This window comes from Lissotriton vulgaris, chromosome 2_2 (genome assembly GCF_964263255.1).
Source record: "Lissotriton vulgaris chromosome 2_2, aLisVul1.2, whole genome shotgun sequence".
Classification (NCBI taxonomy): domain Eukaryota; kingdom Metazoa; phylum Chordata; class Amphibia; order Caudata; family Salamandridae; genus Lissotriton; species Lissotriton vulgaris.
In genome coordinates this window covers 6,608,147-6,625,371 of record NC_141688.1, presented here as the reverse complement: position 1 = coordinate 6,625,371, position 17,225 = coordinate 6,608,147, and the positions used below count along the sequence as shown (strand labels likewise).

At 41.6% G+C, this 17,225-nt stretch overlaps 1 protein-coding gene across 1 annotated transcript in view; it reads left to right on the top strand.

Annotated features, from left to right (window-relative positions):
- LOC147728930 (sulfotransferase 1 family member D1-like) overlaps positions 1-13,354 on the top strand; it is a 264,975-nt gene extending 251,621 nt beyond the window's left edge. Inside the window, exon 8 of the mRNA XM_086959170.1 lies at positions 11,521-13,354. Within this exon, the coding sequence (XP_086815296.1) occupies positions 11,521-11,633 (113 nt within the window). The 3' untranslated portion in view covers positions 11,634-13,354. The remainder of the gene's footprint in view (positions 1-11,520) is intronic.
- Positions 13,355-17,225: the final 3,871 nt, after the last annotated feature.

Sequence of the window (17,225 nt, the reverse complement as noted above, 5' to 3'; positions counted from 1 at the left end):
TCGAGATGCCGATGGCAGACCCTCATGGTAACAGGTTAATTGGTCTCGGCAATATGCCAGGTCAAAGCAAAGTTTAAAATCAGGTGCCCGCCGCCCACCCCAACACATGGCTACCCTGGGTTTGGCCAGTTGCAAGGACAGTACTATCAGTTTGCATACCCCGCCGGTACTGCAGACACTAACCCCAATAAACAGACCTTGGGGTCACATTCAATCCTAACCTCCGTCATATCAGACAGCGCCTCAGTCACGCTCATCCAGAACACAGACATTCTAACGCAAGCCCACGCTAAGTGCACAAAATCTGCACCCTCCTTCCCACAGCGCACACAACAATCAGATTCTCTCAATCCAAATTTATAGAGCTGCGCCGGAGAGTAATACCACTGATGGATATACTTATAATGTATAAGTCTGAAATTGCCATTGATAACAAATGTGACTAACACTGTGCACTTTACCACTGCTTACCTGTGCTAAAGTGCTTCCACTCTCTCCTTCAAACACGGTAAGATTTGCTAACACACAATTGGAACATTTAGTTTTCATATAAGGTCACAAGGGTCACATGACTGTGAATAGCTTGTCAGTTTCCCTTTGTGTATTTTTCCTAGGTAGTGAGACAAAGAGGGCTGGGTGTTGACAGGATGGCCCACCCAGTCAGAAGCTGTTCCCTGTCCCACTTACATTTTAAAGCACTGCCTCCAGCACACTCAAAAGGAACTTGACACCAGCCTTCAGTCACCCTAGACCACTTGGTGCTTGGACAGGGGAAAAAAGGACATTTCCAGAACCAGATGTGGATGTAGACTAGAAGTCCCTCCACTTCAAATGCTGGAACCAGGTATATATATATTGGACCCTTGGACCAACTTTTTAATGGGCTCCTGTACCTGCGGATGACCCCAGGAGTCCTGCCTTGTACCTCAGAGGACTGTCTTGCTATTTGAGGCCTGAGTTCTGATTTGTACCCCTTAGAAAATGCCCTGCTGCTACCAAAGGACTACTCTGCTGCATGAAGCTTGCCTTGTAACCTCAGAGGACTTCCCTCCTACTTGGAACCTGCCACCCTGCTTGATCCCAGTACTACCAGAGTGACTTTAAGTGCCAGTTGTTTGGCATCCTGTGTGAGCTACTGGGGCATAACAAGCTCCAGAGAGCTTGAACCTTGCACCTGGTCTCTGGCTGGAGTGAGTTGTGACCCACCAAGTGAACCCTTAGAGGTGGGGCTAAAGGTAGGAGTGGGCAGGATTTGCATAGTGGAGTGGTGTGGCTCACTGGTTAGAGCCGGCAGACCCGGAAGCAGGAGTCGGCCAGGGACCAGGGTTCAATTCCCGGCAGGGTCGTGGACCAGGGTTAGCGGACTCGATAATTCTCACTTCGGTGCCTACTCTAACCAGGGGTCCCACTCGGCAACTCTGGGCATTAGCTTGCCTAGTCTCCACAACGGCCCCATCAACGCCGGGGATGCCTGGCTCCACCTTGGGGACTCCCAGTAGGGACCATCCAACAGGGAAAGCCAGGATGGGTTCCCCAGGGGTATACCGTGCCAGGATACTCCGGTAGGAGTTGTGCGTGTTACAAAACAGCATATAACGTAACATAGTTGCGTTACGCAACGTTACTTCAGCACTCGGGATTGCTTGTTCCGCCTGGCTACTAAAATCCTGTGGTGCACGCGAACGGATAGGAAAACTCATCAGCGAATGCAGGGATCTCTGCAAATCGCTACCTCGCATGCGAACACAAATTTTGAAAGCGTGAACAAGGAAAAATTCCGCTATGCTGCGGATCACAGAATTTTTGGCAATTCCGCATTCTCTGCGGAACAGGGAATTGCCAAGATTCGGCACATGCTACCAGTGGAGTGGAATTTACCACCCAGGCCTAGCTAAAGGTGTGCCTCCAGACAAAACCAGAAACTTGGGATTTGGAAAACTTTTCACCAAAAAATAGAACCAACAGCTGACCAGGACCTACCTGTTTGCAGATCAGCACAAGGTGATTTGCCGGTCAGCCTGACTTCGTGGTGGCTCCTGCTATATTCTTCTCCACAGCAGAAAATCCTGTCCAGAACACCCTCTCAGAAGTGGTGCCCTTGTCGGCTACAACAGCAACTTCCTCCAACTGGGGATTTTCAACTTCCAAAAAAGTGTCAAAGTCCAAACGTAGTAGCAACTTCATCCAATCTGCTCCCTGACGACAACACCTCCTTCTTGGACACCACCGGCTGCCTTGCCCCACTGAACTCTGCCTTCTCAGGAACTTTTCTTTTTAGTCCAAAGGGCTGAACCGGGCCCAATCCACCTCATGTAGTCAAACGGCACTCCATCACGGTCGGCCATAACCTTTGAGTCTTGAGCAACTAGATCCCTTCAGTTGGCGCTTTGATCTCTTAGGCACTATTTTTCACTTAAAAAATGTTTAATTCATAACTCAGGTTCTATTGGTAGGATTCAACTTGCTCTGGTGTCATTATATTGACTCTATTTTTCTAAATTGATGTGGGATTTTTGTGTGTTGGGTATGGAGCCTAGCATAACCAAAGGGTTATGCTAGGGTCTATACCTAGGCCTGCTGGAATACATGATTATTGGGCTTCGGGTAGTACAAGATTTGGCGGCACAACTTCTTGTTGAGCTCCATTTTAAACTACAGTTTCACCTTATTTACATGTGCTTCATTGGCTGCCTGTCAGGAAATAGTTCCTGTTTAAGGTGATCATTTTGACTCATAGAGCTTTTTATCATGCAGTCCCTCATTATCTCGAGCATAGAGTACAGTTTACTCGCCCATGAGGTGGCTTAGTTCCTCTCAGTTGGTGTAGGCAGTGTTGCCAAAGATTAATCACTTAAGTAAAGACTGTTGCTCTGTCTCTATTCTGACATCCAATGCCTGGAACAAACTACCTCTTGAGCTGCATCTTGAAGTGTCTTAATTGGCGTTTAAGAAATAAATGAAGACTTTGCTTTTTGACCTGGCTTAATTCACTGCCCTAAAGTCTCAAAACTGGGTCACTCTTCAAAGCATCTGCTGTCCTCTATAAATCCATGTTTGTTATTCATTTAATTTAGTGACTTTTGTGGCTCACCCTGTCAAAGATTGTGGTTGTGGCTTAAGTAGGGTGTTACCCCCTAAACCATTAGCCCAAATTTCTTATAGTCTTAGATCCTGGGGTTGCCACTCAGGAAAGTGCCTCATTTGCTGTGTTGATGTGGAGGGTGGAAGAGGTCCCAGCCCCCCAACAGAACACCATCATGGTGAGAACAACTGTTCTCACAGGTACAACCTGAACAGATGCAGACAAAACCCCTTCTCCTTTTTATTGAGGCCTTAACAGATACCCTGATTATAAAATGGGCAACATTATTGGCAAATGGTAACCAGGCATGTAGCTTGACTCCATCTCCCTGCTATGAGCAACCTATCCTTCTTGACACAATCTAACACTGGAAAGTCTGGTGGTTCAGGCATCTATCAGCAGAATAAACTGAATTATTTCCCCACTAATCCATCAGACCATGAATCCAAATGCACTGAAATTTTGCAAGGCCACTACTCCCATGCACTTTTGGATTCTGTTACCCATGTAGTATTCCCTGCTATCCCCGAAGACTTACACTCCTCTATCACACAGGCTACCTAAGATTACTGTGATGCAGTACAATTTGTCATTAAAATGTAGACTGGACACTGTGGACTTCATAGCTGAGCAATGGGCTCCATTGTTGCACTCAAAAGACAAGCTTCGATGAGGACTCATAGTATCTCCAAATGCGACGCAGTGCGCGCAACGAAATTCGTTCTATTTATTTAAATGTTTACTTACCTTTTTTAGCATTTTTTTTCAGTTCAGATAAGTAGTCCTTCGCCAACCTAGCAGATGTGAAGAAGCGTGTTTGACCATTAACCATGACCTTCAATTTGGAAGGATTGAGAAGAAAAACCTGGGCCCCTACTGCTTGAAAGGGAGCAAATAATTTCTGCATTAAACAAACGTTCGTTGACGGTTGTTGGACAGAAGTCCGGGCGAACAAAGAACTCACATCCCATACCAGTTCGCTTTTTACCAGGCCGTGCAAGATCATAAAGAGCTTCTCTCAACAAATAGTTATTCACACAAATTAATATTGCCCTAGGGTATGAGTTTTGATCGCCCTGTCTGTCACTCCCATGCTGTCGCACTGCAAACGGGAACCTGTGAGCACGAATTACTTCCTTTTCCCAGTTAAAAACGCTATGAAAGGGGAATGGTTTACCTGGGAGCAGAGCTTAAAGCTTAAAGCATGATTTTGAGAACATATAATGTATTGTTTGATCTCAAGATGTTTAGTATATTGGGTGGTGGGTAGGGTTAATCACAATCACAATATTTGTCATATTGAAATATCAATCTGTGTGTCTCTCTCTACAAAGATTTTTACTCCTCGATCACTGTTTGTGATATAATTGGGTATTCTATTTGTCTGGCAAAAGTTTTCTTTATAGATGACAATGTCATATGCTCTGGTGGAATAGGTGAATTCTTCCTGTTCCTCCCCTTTTTTTTTAGTTTTTCTGGTTTAAGACTTTGATACCCGAAAGTGTGCTACTATTGTTATGAGGAGTAATAATTGAGCTCTAGAGTGGGATCTAGAGAGTGTCACATGTGTGTAGTGGGGAATTTGATTAGGTGGGGATACGGCTGTTGCACCTCAGCATCACTGAGGACATATCTTAAGCCTCTAATTGGTTGGAGGGGGTTGTTCGGGTGGGAGTTTCGGAGGGGGGTCAGGGGTGGGGGTTAGTTACCGGGGTTGCTTTAAGATTAAAAAATAATGAGACTTATTTTGCAGATTTGGCAGTACAGAGTGCTCATATAAAAGTAGGCAGGTTCTACTATGTACTGTATAGGCTGAGGAAAGCCTTTACATGCTTTGGTTTTTTTCCTCTGATGGGGCAGGATAAGTTGGTTATAGGTACCTGGAATATTTGTGGCTTTAACGATGCAAAAAAACGGGCCCTTTTCTCTAAAATAGTCAATTCCATGCATGTCGATATACTTTGTATACAGGAGACACACATTCCATGGGGGAAGAGGGAATGTCTAAGGTTGCCTGGGTTTGAGTTGCTAGCCTGCTCTAAACAGACTTCTATGATCAGAGGGGTTGCTATATACTCAAAGACTGGTGTTGCTCTGTGTAAAAGAACACTGGGGGATAAAATGGGAAGGTGGGCTATAGCGGAATTCCACATAGGGGGGAAATTATTAACAATCTGTAATGTATATGGCTCGAATTTAGATGATCCCGATATTTTTAAATACTTAGATGTAGAATTAGCAACATGGCCTAGTCCGATCTTTCTCTGTGGAGATATGAACATTAATATATCAAGTGATTTTGATCTCGCTGGTACACTCAAGTATGTGGGGAGAAAACCAAAAGTCTTTCGAGCTCTCCAGGCTCTTATCCAGGAGCATGGCCTTGCAGATCTATGGTATCTCCATAAGAAAACAGAGGATGGTTTCACGTTCTACTCTATACCCCATAAGAAAAACGTTCGGTTAGATTATGTTTTTTTGTCCAAACATGTGGCAGCTGTTAGTTTTATCCTTTGTTTGCCTCAGCTCCTTTCTGATCATAATCCACTTATTTCTGAATGCCCTTGGCCACGAACTAGGAAACCACCCAGAGATTGGACATTTGAAAGAAAGTTATTATCTGATGAGGGGTACTGCTCGCAGATCAAAAAATGGATTGTTCAGTTTCTAAATATCAACAGGGGCTCTGCCTCAGATCAAGTGTTTTGGGACATGCTGAAAGCAGGTCTTCGGGGTGAAACCAAAAGCTTTTCTTCCTATAGGTGGAATTTAGAAAAAGAGCAGATGTGTATTGGTTTTAGAGAGCTTAGAGAGGCAGAAATTGAATTGACTGTAAATATAAAGGATGGAAATGATATTGCTCTGTGTCTTCAAAGGGTAGCCGTTCTTAAGGCTAGTCTGCTGGAGTCTCTTGGACAGGATCTTGCATCAAAATATTCACAGTATCGCACAGAGATGTTTGAGTTCGGGGAGAACTCGGGCAGGGTCCTTGCCAAGAGACTGCGTCAACGAAGCATTCAGAATCAAGTAGTTAAAATCCAAGACGAACGTGGAATAATACATGAATCGCAGGAAAATATTAGCAGGGTTTTTGTGGACTTTTATTCCCGTCTGTATCAAGAGGACACCTGTAGGTTAAATGTAGAGAGGGCTGCAGAAGACTTCTTAGCGGACCTTGAGACTGCCGGTATATCTCCCGAACAGGCTGAATTTCTAGCCACCCCATTCAATGGGAGGAGGTCGAGATTGCAGTTAAATCTCTGGCTAATGGAAAGGCCAGTTGCCCTGATGTATTCCCATTAGAAGTCTATAAGATGTTTTTAGCTGAATTCGGCCAGGTCTTTCTTGATGTATTAAGAGCAGCCCAGAGGGGAATAGTCCCAGAATCTTGGCCAAACGCTACCATAGTCCTGTTTAAAAATAGGGTAAACCGGAGCTGTTACCATCATCATTTAGGCCTATTTCTCTAATCAACAGCGACTTGAAAATGTATTCAAAAATAATGGCAGGCCGATTAGTGCAGGTAATTACACCTTTGGTCTCTATGCATCAGCATGGATTCATACCGGGCCGAGACACTGCTGACCATGTCAGACGTTCTATTGTATTACTTGACTGGGCCCAGGTTACGAACTCTCCCCTCGGGTTGATTCTGTTGGACAGTTAGTCAAAGGGGAAATCCCTGGAGTCAACTAGTCCACTAATCACTATTGGCCTTTCTTGTTGTAAAAGGAAAGGTCACAATATGCCATGGGTATTCGGACAAACATAAAAATAGGTTTCCACAAAGAAATGGTCTTGTTTACAATCTAGATTTATTAAAATTACAATTACAATTACAAACCAAGGAACCCCATAAAAAGGAGCTCCCTTAACAGGAGAGAGGTAAATATGAGAATGAAAAAGTACCTCCCAGTGAGTAGATGATGGGAGATTCTATCTTACCCCTAATAAAAGTTTTTTTAATTAACAGAAGGCTCCAAGAACTACATCTGTAGTAGCAAAAAGTGATACTTCAAATAGACCCCATCTAGGAACGTTTCCTACACGGTCCCGAGGGTGAGAATCTACATTTATCTATTTTCCCGGGCCCCTGGGTTCATTAGTCCCTCCCATACCAGTTGGTCTTCCACAATGAAAAAGACTTGGAGGGCCCATATGTCATATGTGAATCACATGTTTGCTACTTGGCGAATGGAATTGTCTAACAGAAAGAGTAGAGGACAAATTACATGCAATTGAGCCACTGTATACATCATTGTGTGATTAATTGTATTCTCTAATTAAGCGGATTTGTGTCAGGAATTATAAATTGTCAAGAGAACAATGGCAGTTATAATTAATAGTGTAAAGTCAGAGTGGGTATGTGTTAATCTTAGCAATCCAGCCCTTATAGTAAATGAGACAACAGGTTTCAATGCACGATATTTGACTGCGCACATTTCTCCTAATATATTCACAGAACCGAAACCCCAGAAATAAGAAGTCCTGAGGAAGGTGCCACGATATCAAGTGTTAAGCACCGAAACGCGTCGACGCACTGTTTGGTCTAAAAGAATCCAGATAGGGCCGGGTAAAACTTTAGATGGGTATCACATCTTTCCACTAAAGCTTTAGAGTAACCAAATTGTCTACGGCCATTGGATCTAGTGAAATACAGTGGCAGAGATATCAAGTGGGCCACTTATACATGAGGGGTTTGTTGTGATTATGTTTAGTCTGTTGTTTATTGTGAACATATTTTGATTGTCTTTCCATTTATCGTGTACCGTAATATTGTGTTTGTGTAACACTGTTGAATAATCATTTTTATCCCTCCAAGATACCTAATCTTGGATTTTAATTGTTTTGGAAGAATTGTATGAATTTATCTTGTTTTTATTGTTTAATTAAATGTAATTTTAATAAATCTAGATTGTAAACAAGACCATTTCTTTGTGGAAACCTATTTTTATGTTTGTCCGAATACCCATGGCATATTGTGACCTTTCCTTTTACAACAAGAAAGGCCAATAGTGATTAGTGGACTAGTTGACTCCAGGGATTTCCCCTTTGACTAACTGTCTTCCTACCCTGTTCCCTGGTGAAAGTGGGGTACCCTCTCTTTTTTTAAACCTGATTCTGTTGGACGCCGAGAAGGCATTCGACAGGGTCTCCTGGGGGTTTATGTGGGCTGTTTTGAAGTGGAAGGATTCCCTAAGGAATTCATACAGGCGCTTAGTGCGATGTATCTTTCCCCGAGAGCTCAACTTCGCATTTCTGGCCAGCTGACTAGTGCCTTTCATATTACTAGGGGCACACGACAGGGGTGTCCTTGCTCCCCCCTGTTATTTTCCCTATATATAGATCCCTTCCTCTCCAAGATTATTGATAATCAGAGTAAATACCTATAAGAGCAGGCAACTTGTCCTATAATCTGTTAGCGTATGCTGATGATATAGTTGTCATAACATCAGACGTCACATCTGCTTTCAGGGAACTTAAGGTATTGGCAGGGAACTTTGGGGCAATATCGGGATATAAGCTCAATGTCTCAAAAAACAAGGTGATTCAGACACCCGGCATGGCAACATCGGATGCTCCAGTAGTTCCTGTCGCTACGTATTTGGGGATTCGTATATCTTCGGTAGTTGATACTATCCCGGATCTAAATATTCTTCCGGTTATAGATGATGTCAACACTAAATTAGAGCGACTAGACAACCTGCACCTATCTTTATATGGACGTTGTAGTGTTCCTAATATGCTAGTTCTTCCTAAGTTCTTATATTTGTTTAGGACCATCCCTCTTTTGATCTCCCAAACAAGTCTAATTAAGGCAGATAGGGTTTGCCACAGATTTTTGTGGGGTTATAGGCGATCTCGCAGGGCTGCCAAATGGATCTGCCTCCCTCGTGATCGAGGGGGCTGGTCGGCTCCTAGTCTTGTTACATATTATTGGGTTGCAATGTTTCAAGGAATGGGCGTGTTGATCTGTGGGGATAAACTGAATGTTCTATTATGTAATAGTCCGACTATCTTTGAGATTGGATTGGGGTCTGCTGCAAAAGGGATTTTCCTGGAGGTCCTTGAACCCAGTTATTATAAGAGAACTCGCTTCAAAGTCTTGATAGCTGCATGGACTATTTGGCGATTGATTAGGAGGAAAATAGGTATACCCAATATGAATCTGTATGTGCCGTTTAAAGCCACTCAAATGTTTCCTTGTATCTTTCAGGACCATATATTGCACAGCTGGCAAATTAAAGGTATTGGTAGGTTGGGTGACTTGGTGGAGGATGGTGTCGTCTTAACTTACGGCAACATTAGAGATACATTTCAGCTATCTCCACGTGATTTCTTTAAGTATCTAAAGATCCAAAGCTTTATTAAAAAATGCTTGAAGAAAACACCTGGTATGTTGGAGAAAGTGCCACTTATTGATTTAATCAAGAAGAGAAGTAGAATAGGGATATTGTACCAATATATAGTCTCAACATTTCCGGATGATTTGACAGCTCAAAGTGCTAAGTGGGAATCGAAATTAGGAATTGCTGAGGTTGATTTATCTCCGGTGTTAGAACTTGCTAGGCAGGTTATTGTTTCGGGCTCACTTAAGACTCAAAGTTATATGGCAATGTTTGATCTATATTACACTCCCGCTAAGATTGCAAAATGGGGTGCCATAAAGGGAAATGTTTGTGCTCGTTGTGGGCTGTTGGCAGCCAATTCAATACATATGTTCTTTTCTTGCCAATCACTTTGTGGCTTTCTTGATGATATCGAGTGTTTTATTAATAATACACTAAAGATTAGATGTATAATGACCCCGGCACTTGTGATCTTCGGGGTAGAGGTTGGAAATACAATATCTGGCAGCTACGCTGCAAATGAGTCAGCCCTTATATTCATTGCTATGTCTCAGATCCGGTTGTGCATAACCTCTCAGTGGCTTTCTCCAGAAGCTCCAACATTTGTACAATGGCGCGCAAGATTATTAGCTATATATAGGCAAGAATTCTCTGTGTTCTCTGGTAAAGGGGGGAGGAGGCGTCAACTGGCAACCCGAATCTGGGCGCCAGTGGCGGAATGGATTACATAAAGGAAAACGAATGTCTAGGCCACATATCTGTGATACCTGTGCTATTATTTTTATTTTGCCTCTGCATTTCTTTTTCAGTCCTAATTGTCAGGAATGTTTTTGCTTACTGTTTGGATAACGTGTTTAATGATTGTATATTTTTATTCTGTATGTCTAAACCAATTCTGCTGTATAAGTAGGAACCTGTGTTATTTACTGTTTGGTCTCAATTAAAAAATAATTTAAAAAAATGTTTACTTACCTGTAAAACTCTGTAATACATACATTACTACCCCACCCTGCCCCGCCCCCTCGCCACATCACCACCCTGCAGGCACTCCCACTGCCAGCTGTGGCTGCCTTAAAGTGCCTTTGCTCAACAATTTCCAGTTACCCAAACTCTGGACATTTAGTCCTTGTTGGGCCTTAAGCTCTAAAGTGGAAAGCTTGTTAGGGTGTCCTGTCAGTTGTCAGATTAACCACCTCCTGCAAGAGTATAGAAAATAGCCATGGGAGATGACAGTGTTTGAGACACAAGAAGAGCTAGAGATAGTATGTGACAGCAGCATTACGAGTCACATCTGTATATGGAACATCAAATAGTTCAGACACTTAGGTGCCATATTCATGATATTAGGACCAATGGAAGGCCTGGGTCCAAGCTAACTGAATAGGACCTCTATTATTTTGTATACTAAAAAAGTATCCAGTAGTTCAAATTCTCAAAATTACTCAAATAACGAGCCAAGGTACTGAATTCACAAGCTTGTGTCATTTATTCAAATGTTCTTATACTTAGACAGCTTGGTTCTTTACACTGCCCAAGTGCTATTATCATCTTTTAGTCAAGGACTGGTACCTCATATTGAGCTACACAGTGTTCAGTCAATTGTGCAGCATTTATGCAATTTATATTATATGTTGATGTTTGATGCACACTTGTAAATATATGTTGATGTTTGTCATACATTTGTACAACCGTGAAATGTTTATGTCACCTAAATTGTTTCATCATTATTATTTTTTTGATATTCTTGTCAATGACATCATTTAAATTAATTTAACTTTTCTGAAAAAAAGTTTAAGAAAAGTGGAATAAATCACACGAGCTTGTGAATTCGGTGCATTAGCTCGTTATTTGAATATTCATGATATTGGCATTCTCTTTGAGCCAGCATTTTCCCATGTGCATTGTTGGTTAATCTAACCACATGCATCAAGGAATTAGAGCAAGTCATTGACATATTAGGAGAGCCATTATATATAACCAATGAAGTCAAAATAAGAGCCTTGTTCACTCTCTCTCTTGGTCTTCCCTAAACGATATGGGACAGAAGATGCATAATAATCTACCATTTTTTTGTCTCTGTCTTTACAGGGATTACTGGTGACTGGAAGAATCACTTCACTGTGGCCCAGAATGAGAGATTTGATGAAGATTATGCAGAAAAAATGGAAGGAAGCCTGCTGTCTTTTCGTATGGAGATCTGAAGACCAATTAGCCCCACAGAAATTAAAATCTAGGATGTCTGCTTTCTATCTCCGTGGGGCATAGCTTTTGGTGCAGTTTCAGAGTGACAATTGCATTGATATCCATGTTTAGCCACTAAGAAGGGTGACAGCACTCAGAAGGGTGACAGTAATCTAAAATAATTAATATCTAGGGTCTGTTTATAGAAGTATGTAAAATTGTTTTATTAATCTCAGACTTGTTGCAATTAAGCTCATGCCACCAATTTAATCTTACATTGATTTTGTATTTGCCACTTTGTACACAAGTAGTCTCATCTGAGATATTGTGTAGTAAATGATTGAGTTGTGAATTTCCATATCTTTTTTTATTCCCTGTACACCAAAGAATCAAAGTGCATTGACAGGGTATTATAGGAAGGCTACTTTTATTATTGTCTCTTGACTGTGTATTTGCATCTAAACGTAATTTCAGTTTTTGTGCATATACTGATAGGAGATATGAGCACGTATTTCCATAGTCTCAGTGGGCACTCCTCGTGAATACTAAAATTCACTGCAATAAATCATATGTCTCTAAGTATTCTCTATTAAGTGTCTGTTTATAAAAGAATGGAGTAAAATGTTTTGCATGGTGGGGAGAGGACCAATGAAGAGGTTCACGTAACAAATGCATATGTATACTACTATGCCGATATTACAAGACAAACATTGATCAGCATTATTTTCAGTTCAATTACATCTGTTTCTAATTTAATTCCAGCAGTTATTGCCTAAGCCAATCATCTATCACACCTGTGTGTTACTCTAACATCTAAATATTGGTTTCCAAAGTAACTCTAGATATTGATGATAGGCTTTACGAGCAATTCACATTTTCTTATCACTCAAATATGTTCAACTTGAAAATATAGTACATTTATATTTAATGGGTTTGCACCCCAAATGTAATTCCTTTAATAGCAGGATATGAAGGTATGTATAACAGTATAAAAAAGGTGTAGGACAGATTAAAAAACTCAGTTTCTCACTCTATTGTAAAAATTCCATGTATGCCCTTTGCGGTCCTTTGATTTTTTTTATACAAAATTTGTGTTAGTCAAACAATCCAAAAATACATACTATGATCTCTTGAAATTCACATTTCTTGAAATAAACAATTTTAACATGTTGTTTAGTCATTTAGTTGTTTCAAGAAAATTTGATAATCAAGCTTACGTGAATACATTTTGTTAAGTTATCACTTTTCTGAAGAACATCATTGTTATCTGTGATAAACAAACAGATTTTCTAGAACACTGGAAATTGCATGTTATGTTTTGTTTTATTTTAAAGAACATTGTTTAATATTTGGAAATGGGTGAAAAAGTATATTAATATTATTTGTTTATTTTATCAGTTGTTAACATGCCGCTGACTAAGTAGTATGAAAGTGAATGCAGAGAGCTAGATGGAGAGAGGAGAGCCCAAGTAGCTGTATTTGTTCTTTGATAGACACAGCTGCTCATCGACAGAAATAGCAGGATTGCTATTATGGCACAGCAATAGTGCTGGTGTTCTGAATCTGGTATGAGACTTTGTAAAACATTTGAAACACAAGATAGGCTTGGCTTTTACTAAACTACTAAGCAAGCATAGTGTTTAGAAGTAGGAAATAACCATGCTACTGCTAGAAATATTTATTGCTGTTCACAGTATAAATTCAGGTTTTCGCTGCTTTCTTGTTTATTTTTTGAGTGGTTACAATTTATATTTATGTACTATGCTTTTAAAATAAACATTTTTAAATGCATATTCTATTTCTAGTGTTCCTTGTGTATGTGGTTCATTTATGAAAGAGGATTTGAGTTTCATAATTGCCCCTATCTTGTCGCCTGGGACTGACCGTTACCAGAAACCCATCTTAAGCAACAAATGCTGAGTGGGTTGTCTATGGGCTGCAGCATAACTGATTTTCTGGTTCGGGTTTGCACATTGACTGATTCCTTAGTGCCAGAGGAACAGAATATCAAATCCTGTTGTCTAGAAAAGTATAAACTCCAAAGTAAAGTGTATTTATCTTGACTTGGATCACTAATGACCCAGCAGCTAGGCAGTTCACAAGCAACTGACTTTACACATTCTAGACCCATTCCAAGTGGCATAGTAAAGATATGTCTTTATCAACACAAACAAGCAACTAACCACAATATATTATCCTTCATACCACTAGAGAATAAAGATAACACGATATGGCAAGATTATATAGATAATGAAATTAGGTAATATGAGAAAACAAAAAATTGAATAACATGGAATAAGAAAATCATTGCATAACACATCATTATACTTATACTTACAGATTTCACACTAAGAAACTTTAGTACGTGGTTGAGTACACAATTACAGAAAACTATGAACTCATGTCACATTAAAAACTATATATTAGGCAGTAGCATATTGAGTATACAGTCACACAAACAAATGTGAGCTCATGTAAACCCTCAATAAGACAAGACTCTTCTATGAAAAATCATCATATCTTGCACCTCTATTAAATCAAGTCTCAAATTGATTTATTGCTCCCTTATGAACTCCACACCCACCTGGTCGAACCAGCCTAGTCATCCTCTAGATATCCGTATTTCCCACTACCACATTACTTTTCACCTCAACAATCTTTAACAGCTCAAACAAACTCAGGACCCTTTTACTCAAAATGTTTGTTTTTTCCGCAAAAACCTTATTTCTAAACTCCAACTCACATCTTTCACTTGATGACTCTTGTCAAATCCCCTTTTGTATTTCTTCCACTTTCCCACGATGTTTTATAATAGTGAAACTCTCAGAACTTCTGTCTTGCTTCAGCACATTTCAATTATAGTGAATTTAGCTTTGAGGCTGCCAAGCGTCACTTGAGACACACAAACTGAGAAACGCCAGACACTGTATTATACATGGTATAGTTAGCTCACATGCAGAACACTATTGAGAGATGTTCTTTTCTCCATTGCCCTTTGTACGCAGCTATTAACCTCCTATTATGTTTTTCACTAAACACTTCATGTGAATACAAAGAACGCATGCAATAAGTAATGGCTAAGTCCCTAGGCAATTCCTCATGTCAGCTGGCACAAACTAAGCTCTATTCTCAGTTATGATGGTCTTAGCTATGCCCTCATTAGAAACCTCAACCATCAGAAAATCTAACACCACACCCTAAGTGACTGAGGTCACACATCATGGTTTAAACAACATGAGGATACTACAATTAATATAATGTAATTTTATGAGGGTTCTAACTATTGAAAAGAACCAACAATGCCCATCCTCAACTTGCACCACTGCTCGTTAAGGGCGACAACAGGAGACAAAGGAGCATTTCTCACCACACTGCTCTTATTACTTCAAGTACATTAAAATAAATATTTATTAGCCTTTCCTACCATCAATATTTCTGAATTTAGGCTGTTCTTTAACCACCTTGGTCATCAGACCACCCAGAACACCACTTTCACATGTAGCGTCACCCTGCACCATCTTGTCCATGGCCCCATTTGTCACCTGCATAACCTTTTCCACCTTGTCAATAGGCAACGTAAAAAGGCTATCTGCCAACTAGATTTTCAGCCCTGTTAGATACTCCACCATAAAATGAATGTTTAGCAGGCCCGCATGCAAGCCAGTCCCACAATAAAGGGACGATAACTTGGGATTATTCAGCGACTCATAATGAAGAGAGCCCAGGAAAAGGACTTCAGTGAAGAAAATAAGACACATACATGTCGAGAAAGCTCCCTGAAAAGAAGAGAAGAGACTGAGGCTCTAGGGCAACATCGTACTATGACAATTTTAGAGAGTTTGAAGAAGGTAGACGTGTTGGCAAGGAAACTCAAAAACAGTGTCTTCTGGGAAATGGTAATGCCCATCTCAGACAATTCTATGAAAAGGAAACAACACAGGGGTGTGCAGTATTGCTGTAAGATAATTTTGTACCTCAATGAGAATGTTATTCAGACGTGCAGTTAGATATGTTCCCTGAGAATGAAAACTGTCCGTAATGCATTTTATTACCTTGGTAAGTACCAAGGAGGTGCAGGTAGACCAAAGCAAGGCATGTCATTTGCTCCATCTTGTCACACTATTAGACCTGGAGAAGAGGACATTGAGAGAGACTGAAGATAACCGTCCTATAGGCGGCCTTAATAGCAATCTGATAAGCCATTCAACCTGCAACCTCAGAGAAACTGGATACTTTTTGAAGTTGTTGTAACCCACCTACTGTTTGGTAATATTGTGGTTAATGACTGACTGACTGCATGCCCCTCTTTACTCTCTTGATCTGTTTGTTCTTACCTGGTTTCTGTCGGGCGACAGAGCCAGGTCTATATCATAACCTTTAGCCAACTGTGAGGCTCACAAATGTGGAATAGTTCTTAAGAAAAATATCTTCAAATAACATACTTCCTGTTCATTGCTGATACTGGCTTTTAGTACCTGGGGTTTTTTATATCGCTGTGTCCCACAGTCTCCTCAATGCACAATATCGCCCCACTGCTCCCGGCTGTCTGTAATGAGACGACAATTTGGTCCCCGCTGCCCCTGTCCTTATACGGATGGTCCAGTATTTTTAAGATGGTGTCCTTACCGCGCCACCTATATCGGCTTCAAAACGTTCCATACCCTATATCTCAATCATGGTTTACACAACTTAATGCACTCCTGAACAGATTCCTGTGGCAGGGGTGTGCGATCAGGTTACGCTTTCCATGTACTGCGAGACATTGCATCATCGGATGTCCATGCGTATTACTCCACCTCGCACCTACTGGTGATTAATGAATGGTGGTACGGGCCCCAGTAGGACTCGGCCTAGGCAGTTGAGCGGATGCCATCTCCGGGACCCCCTTGCCGCACCTCCTGTATAGCAACGCATCTCTAGACAGTCATACAGAACTGGAGGTGGGCGGTTCGTCCATGGGATGGTGGGTTAGACTAACAGGCTCCACTTCACTTTGGCAGGGCACCTACCCATGGCCTGTTTCAGCGCTCTGTGGGTTCTGTAAACTGGACCTAATTGGGATTTCCACGCTGGAGGATGTCTTGCAGGGCACTTCCTTAAATCCTATCAAAGGGGGGGCGTGGCAAACACTGAGAAACATTGTCGCTCCGTGAGGCGGCTCCGTCATACCTACCCGTTCAACGGCATATCCGCACAATAATCAGAGGGTGGTACCAAACCCTACACAGAATCAAAGGTCGGAACCCTTTGGGTACACAGCACGATCAAAACCAGAACGATTGGCGGCAGTGACGCCGATATAATTGATGTGGTGGGGCCGGCTCAGGAGTTTAGCGGTAAAAGTGGGGGAGGGGCACTTGGGCCCCGGCAATTCTCAGGACGCCTGACCGTTGTCGTAGCTGGAAGAGAAAACTCGGAGTTGGCTGAGACTGCCAGAGGCCGTGAAGGGCGGAGTCTGCATTGGGGCCGAGGGCTGGGTGCGGAACTGCTGGGCACTGGATGCGGTGTCTATGCAGCCCCGGCGAAAAGGAAATTGGCAGCCGCGGTGAGTCCGCACCGGCTGTTTCCGCCACTAAAGATACTGGTTTACAAAAGGGGGTGGTGATGAACAG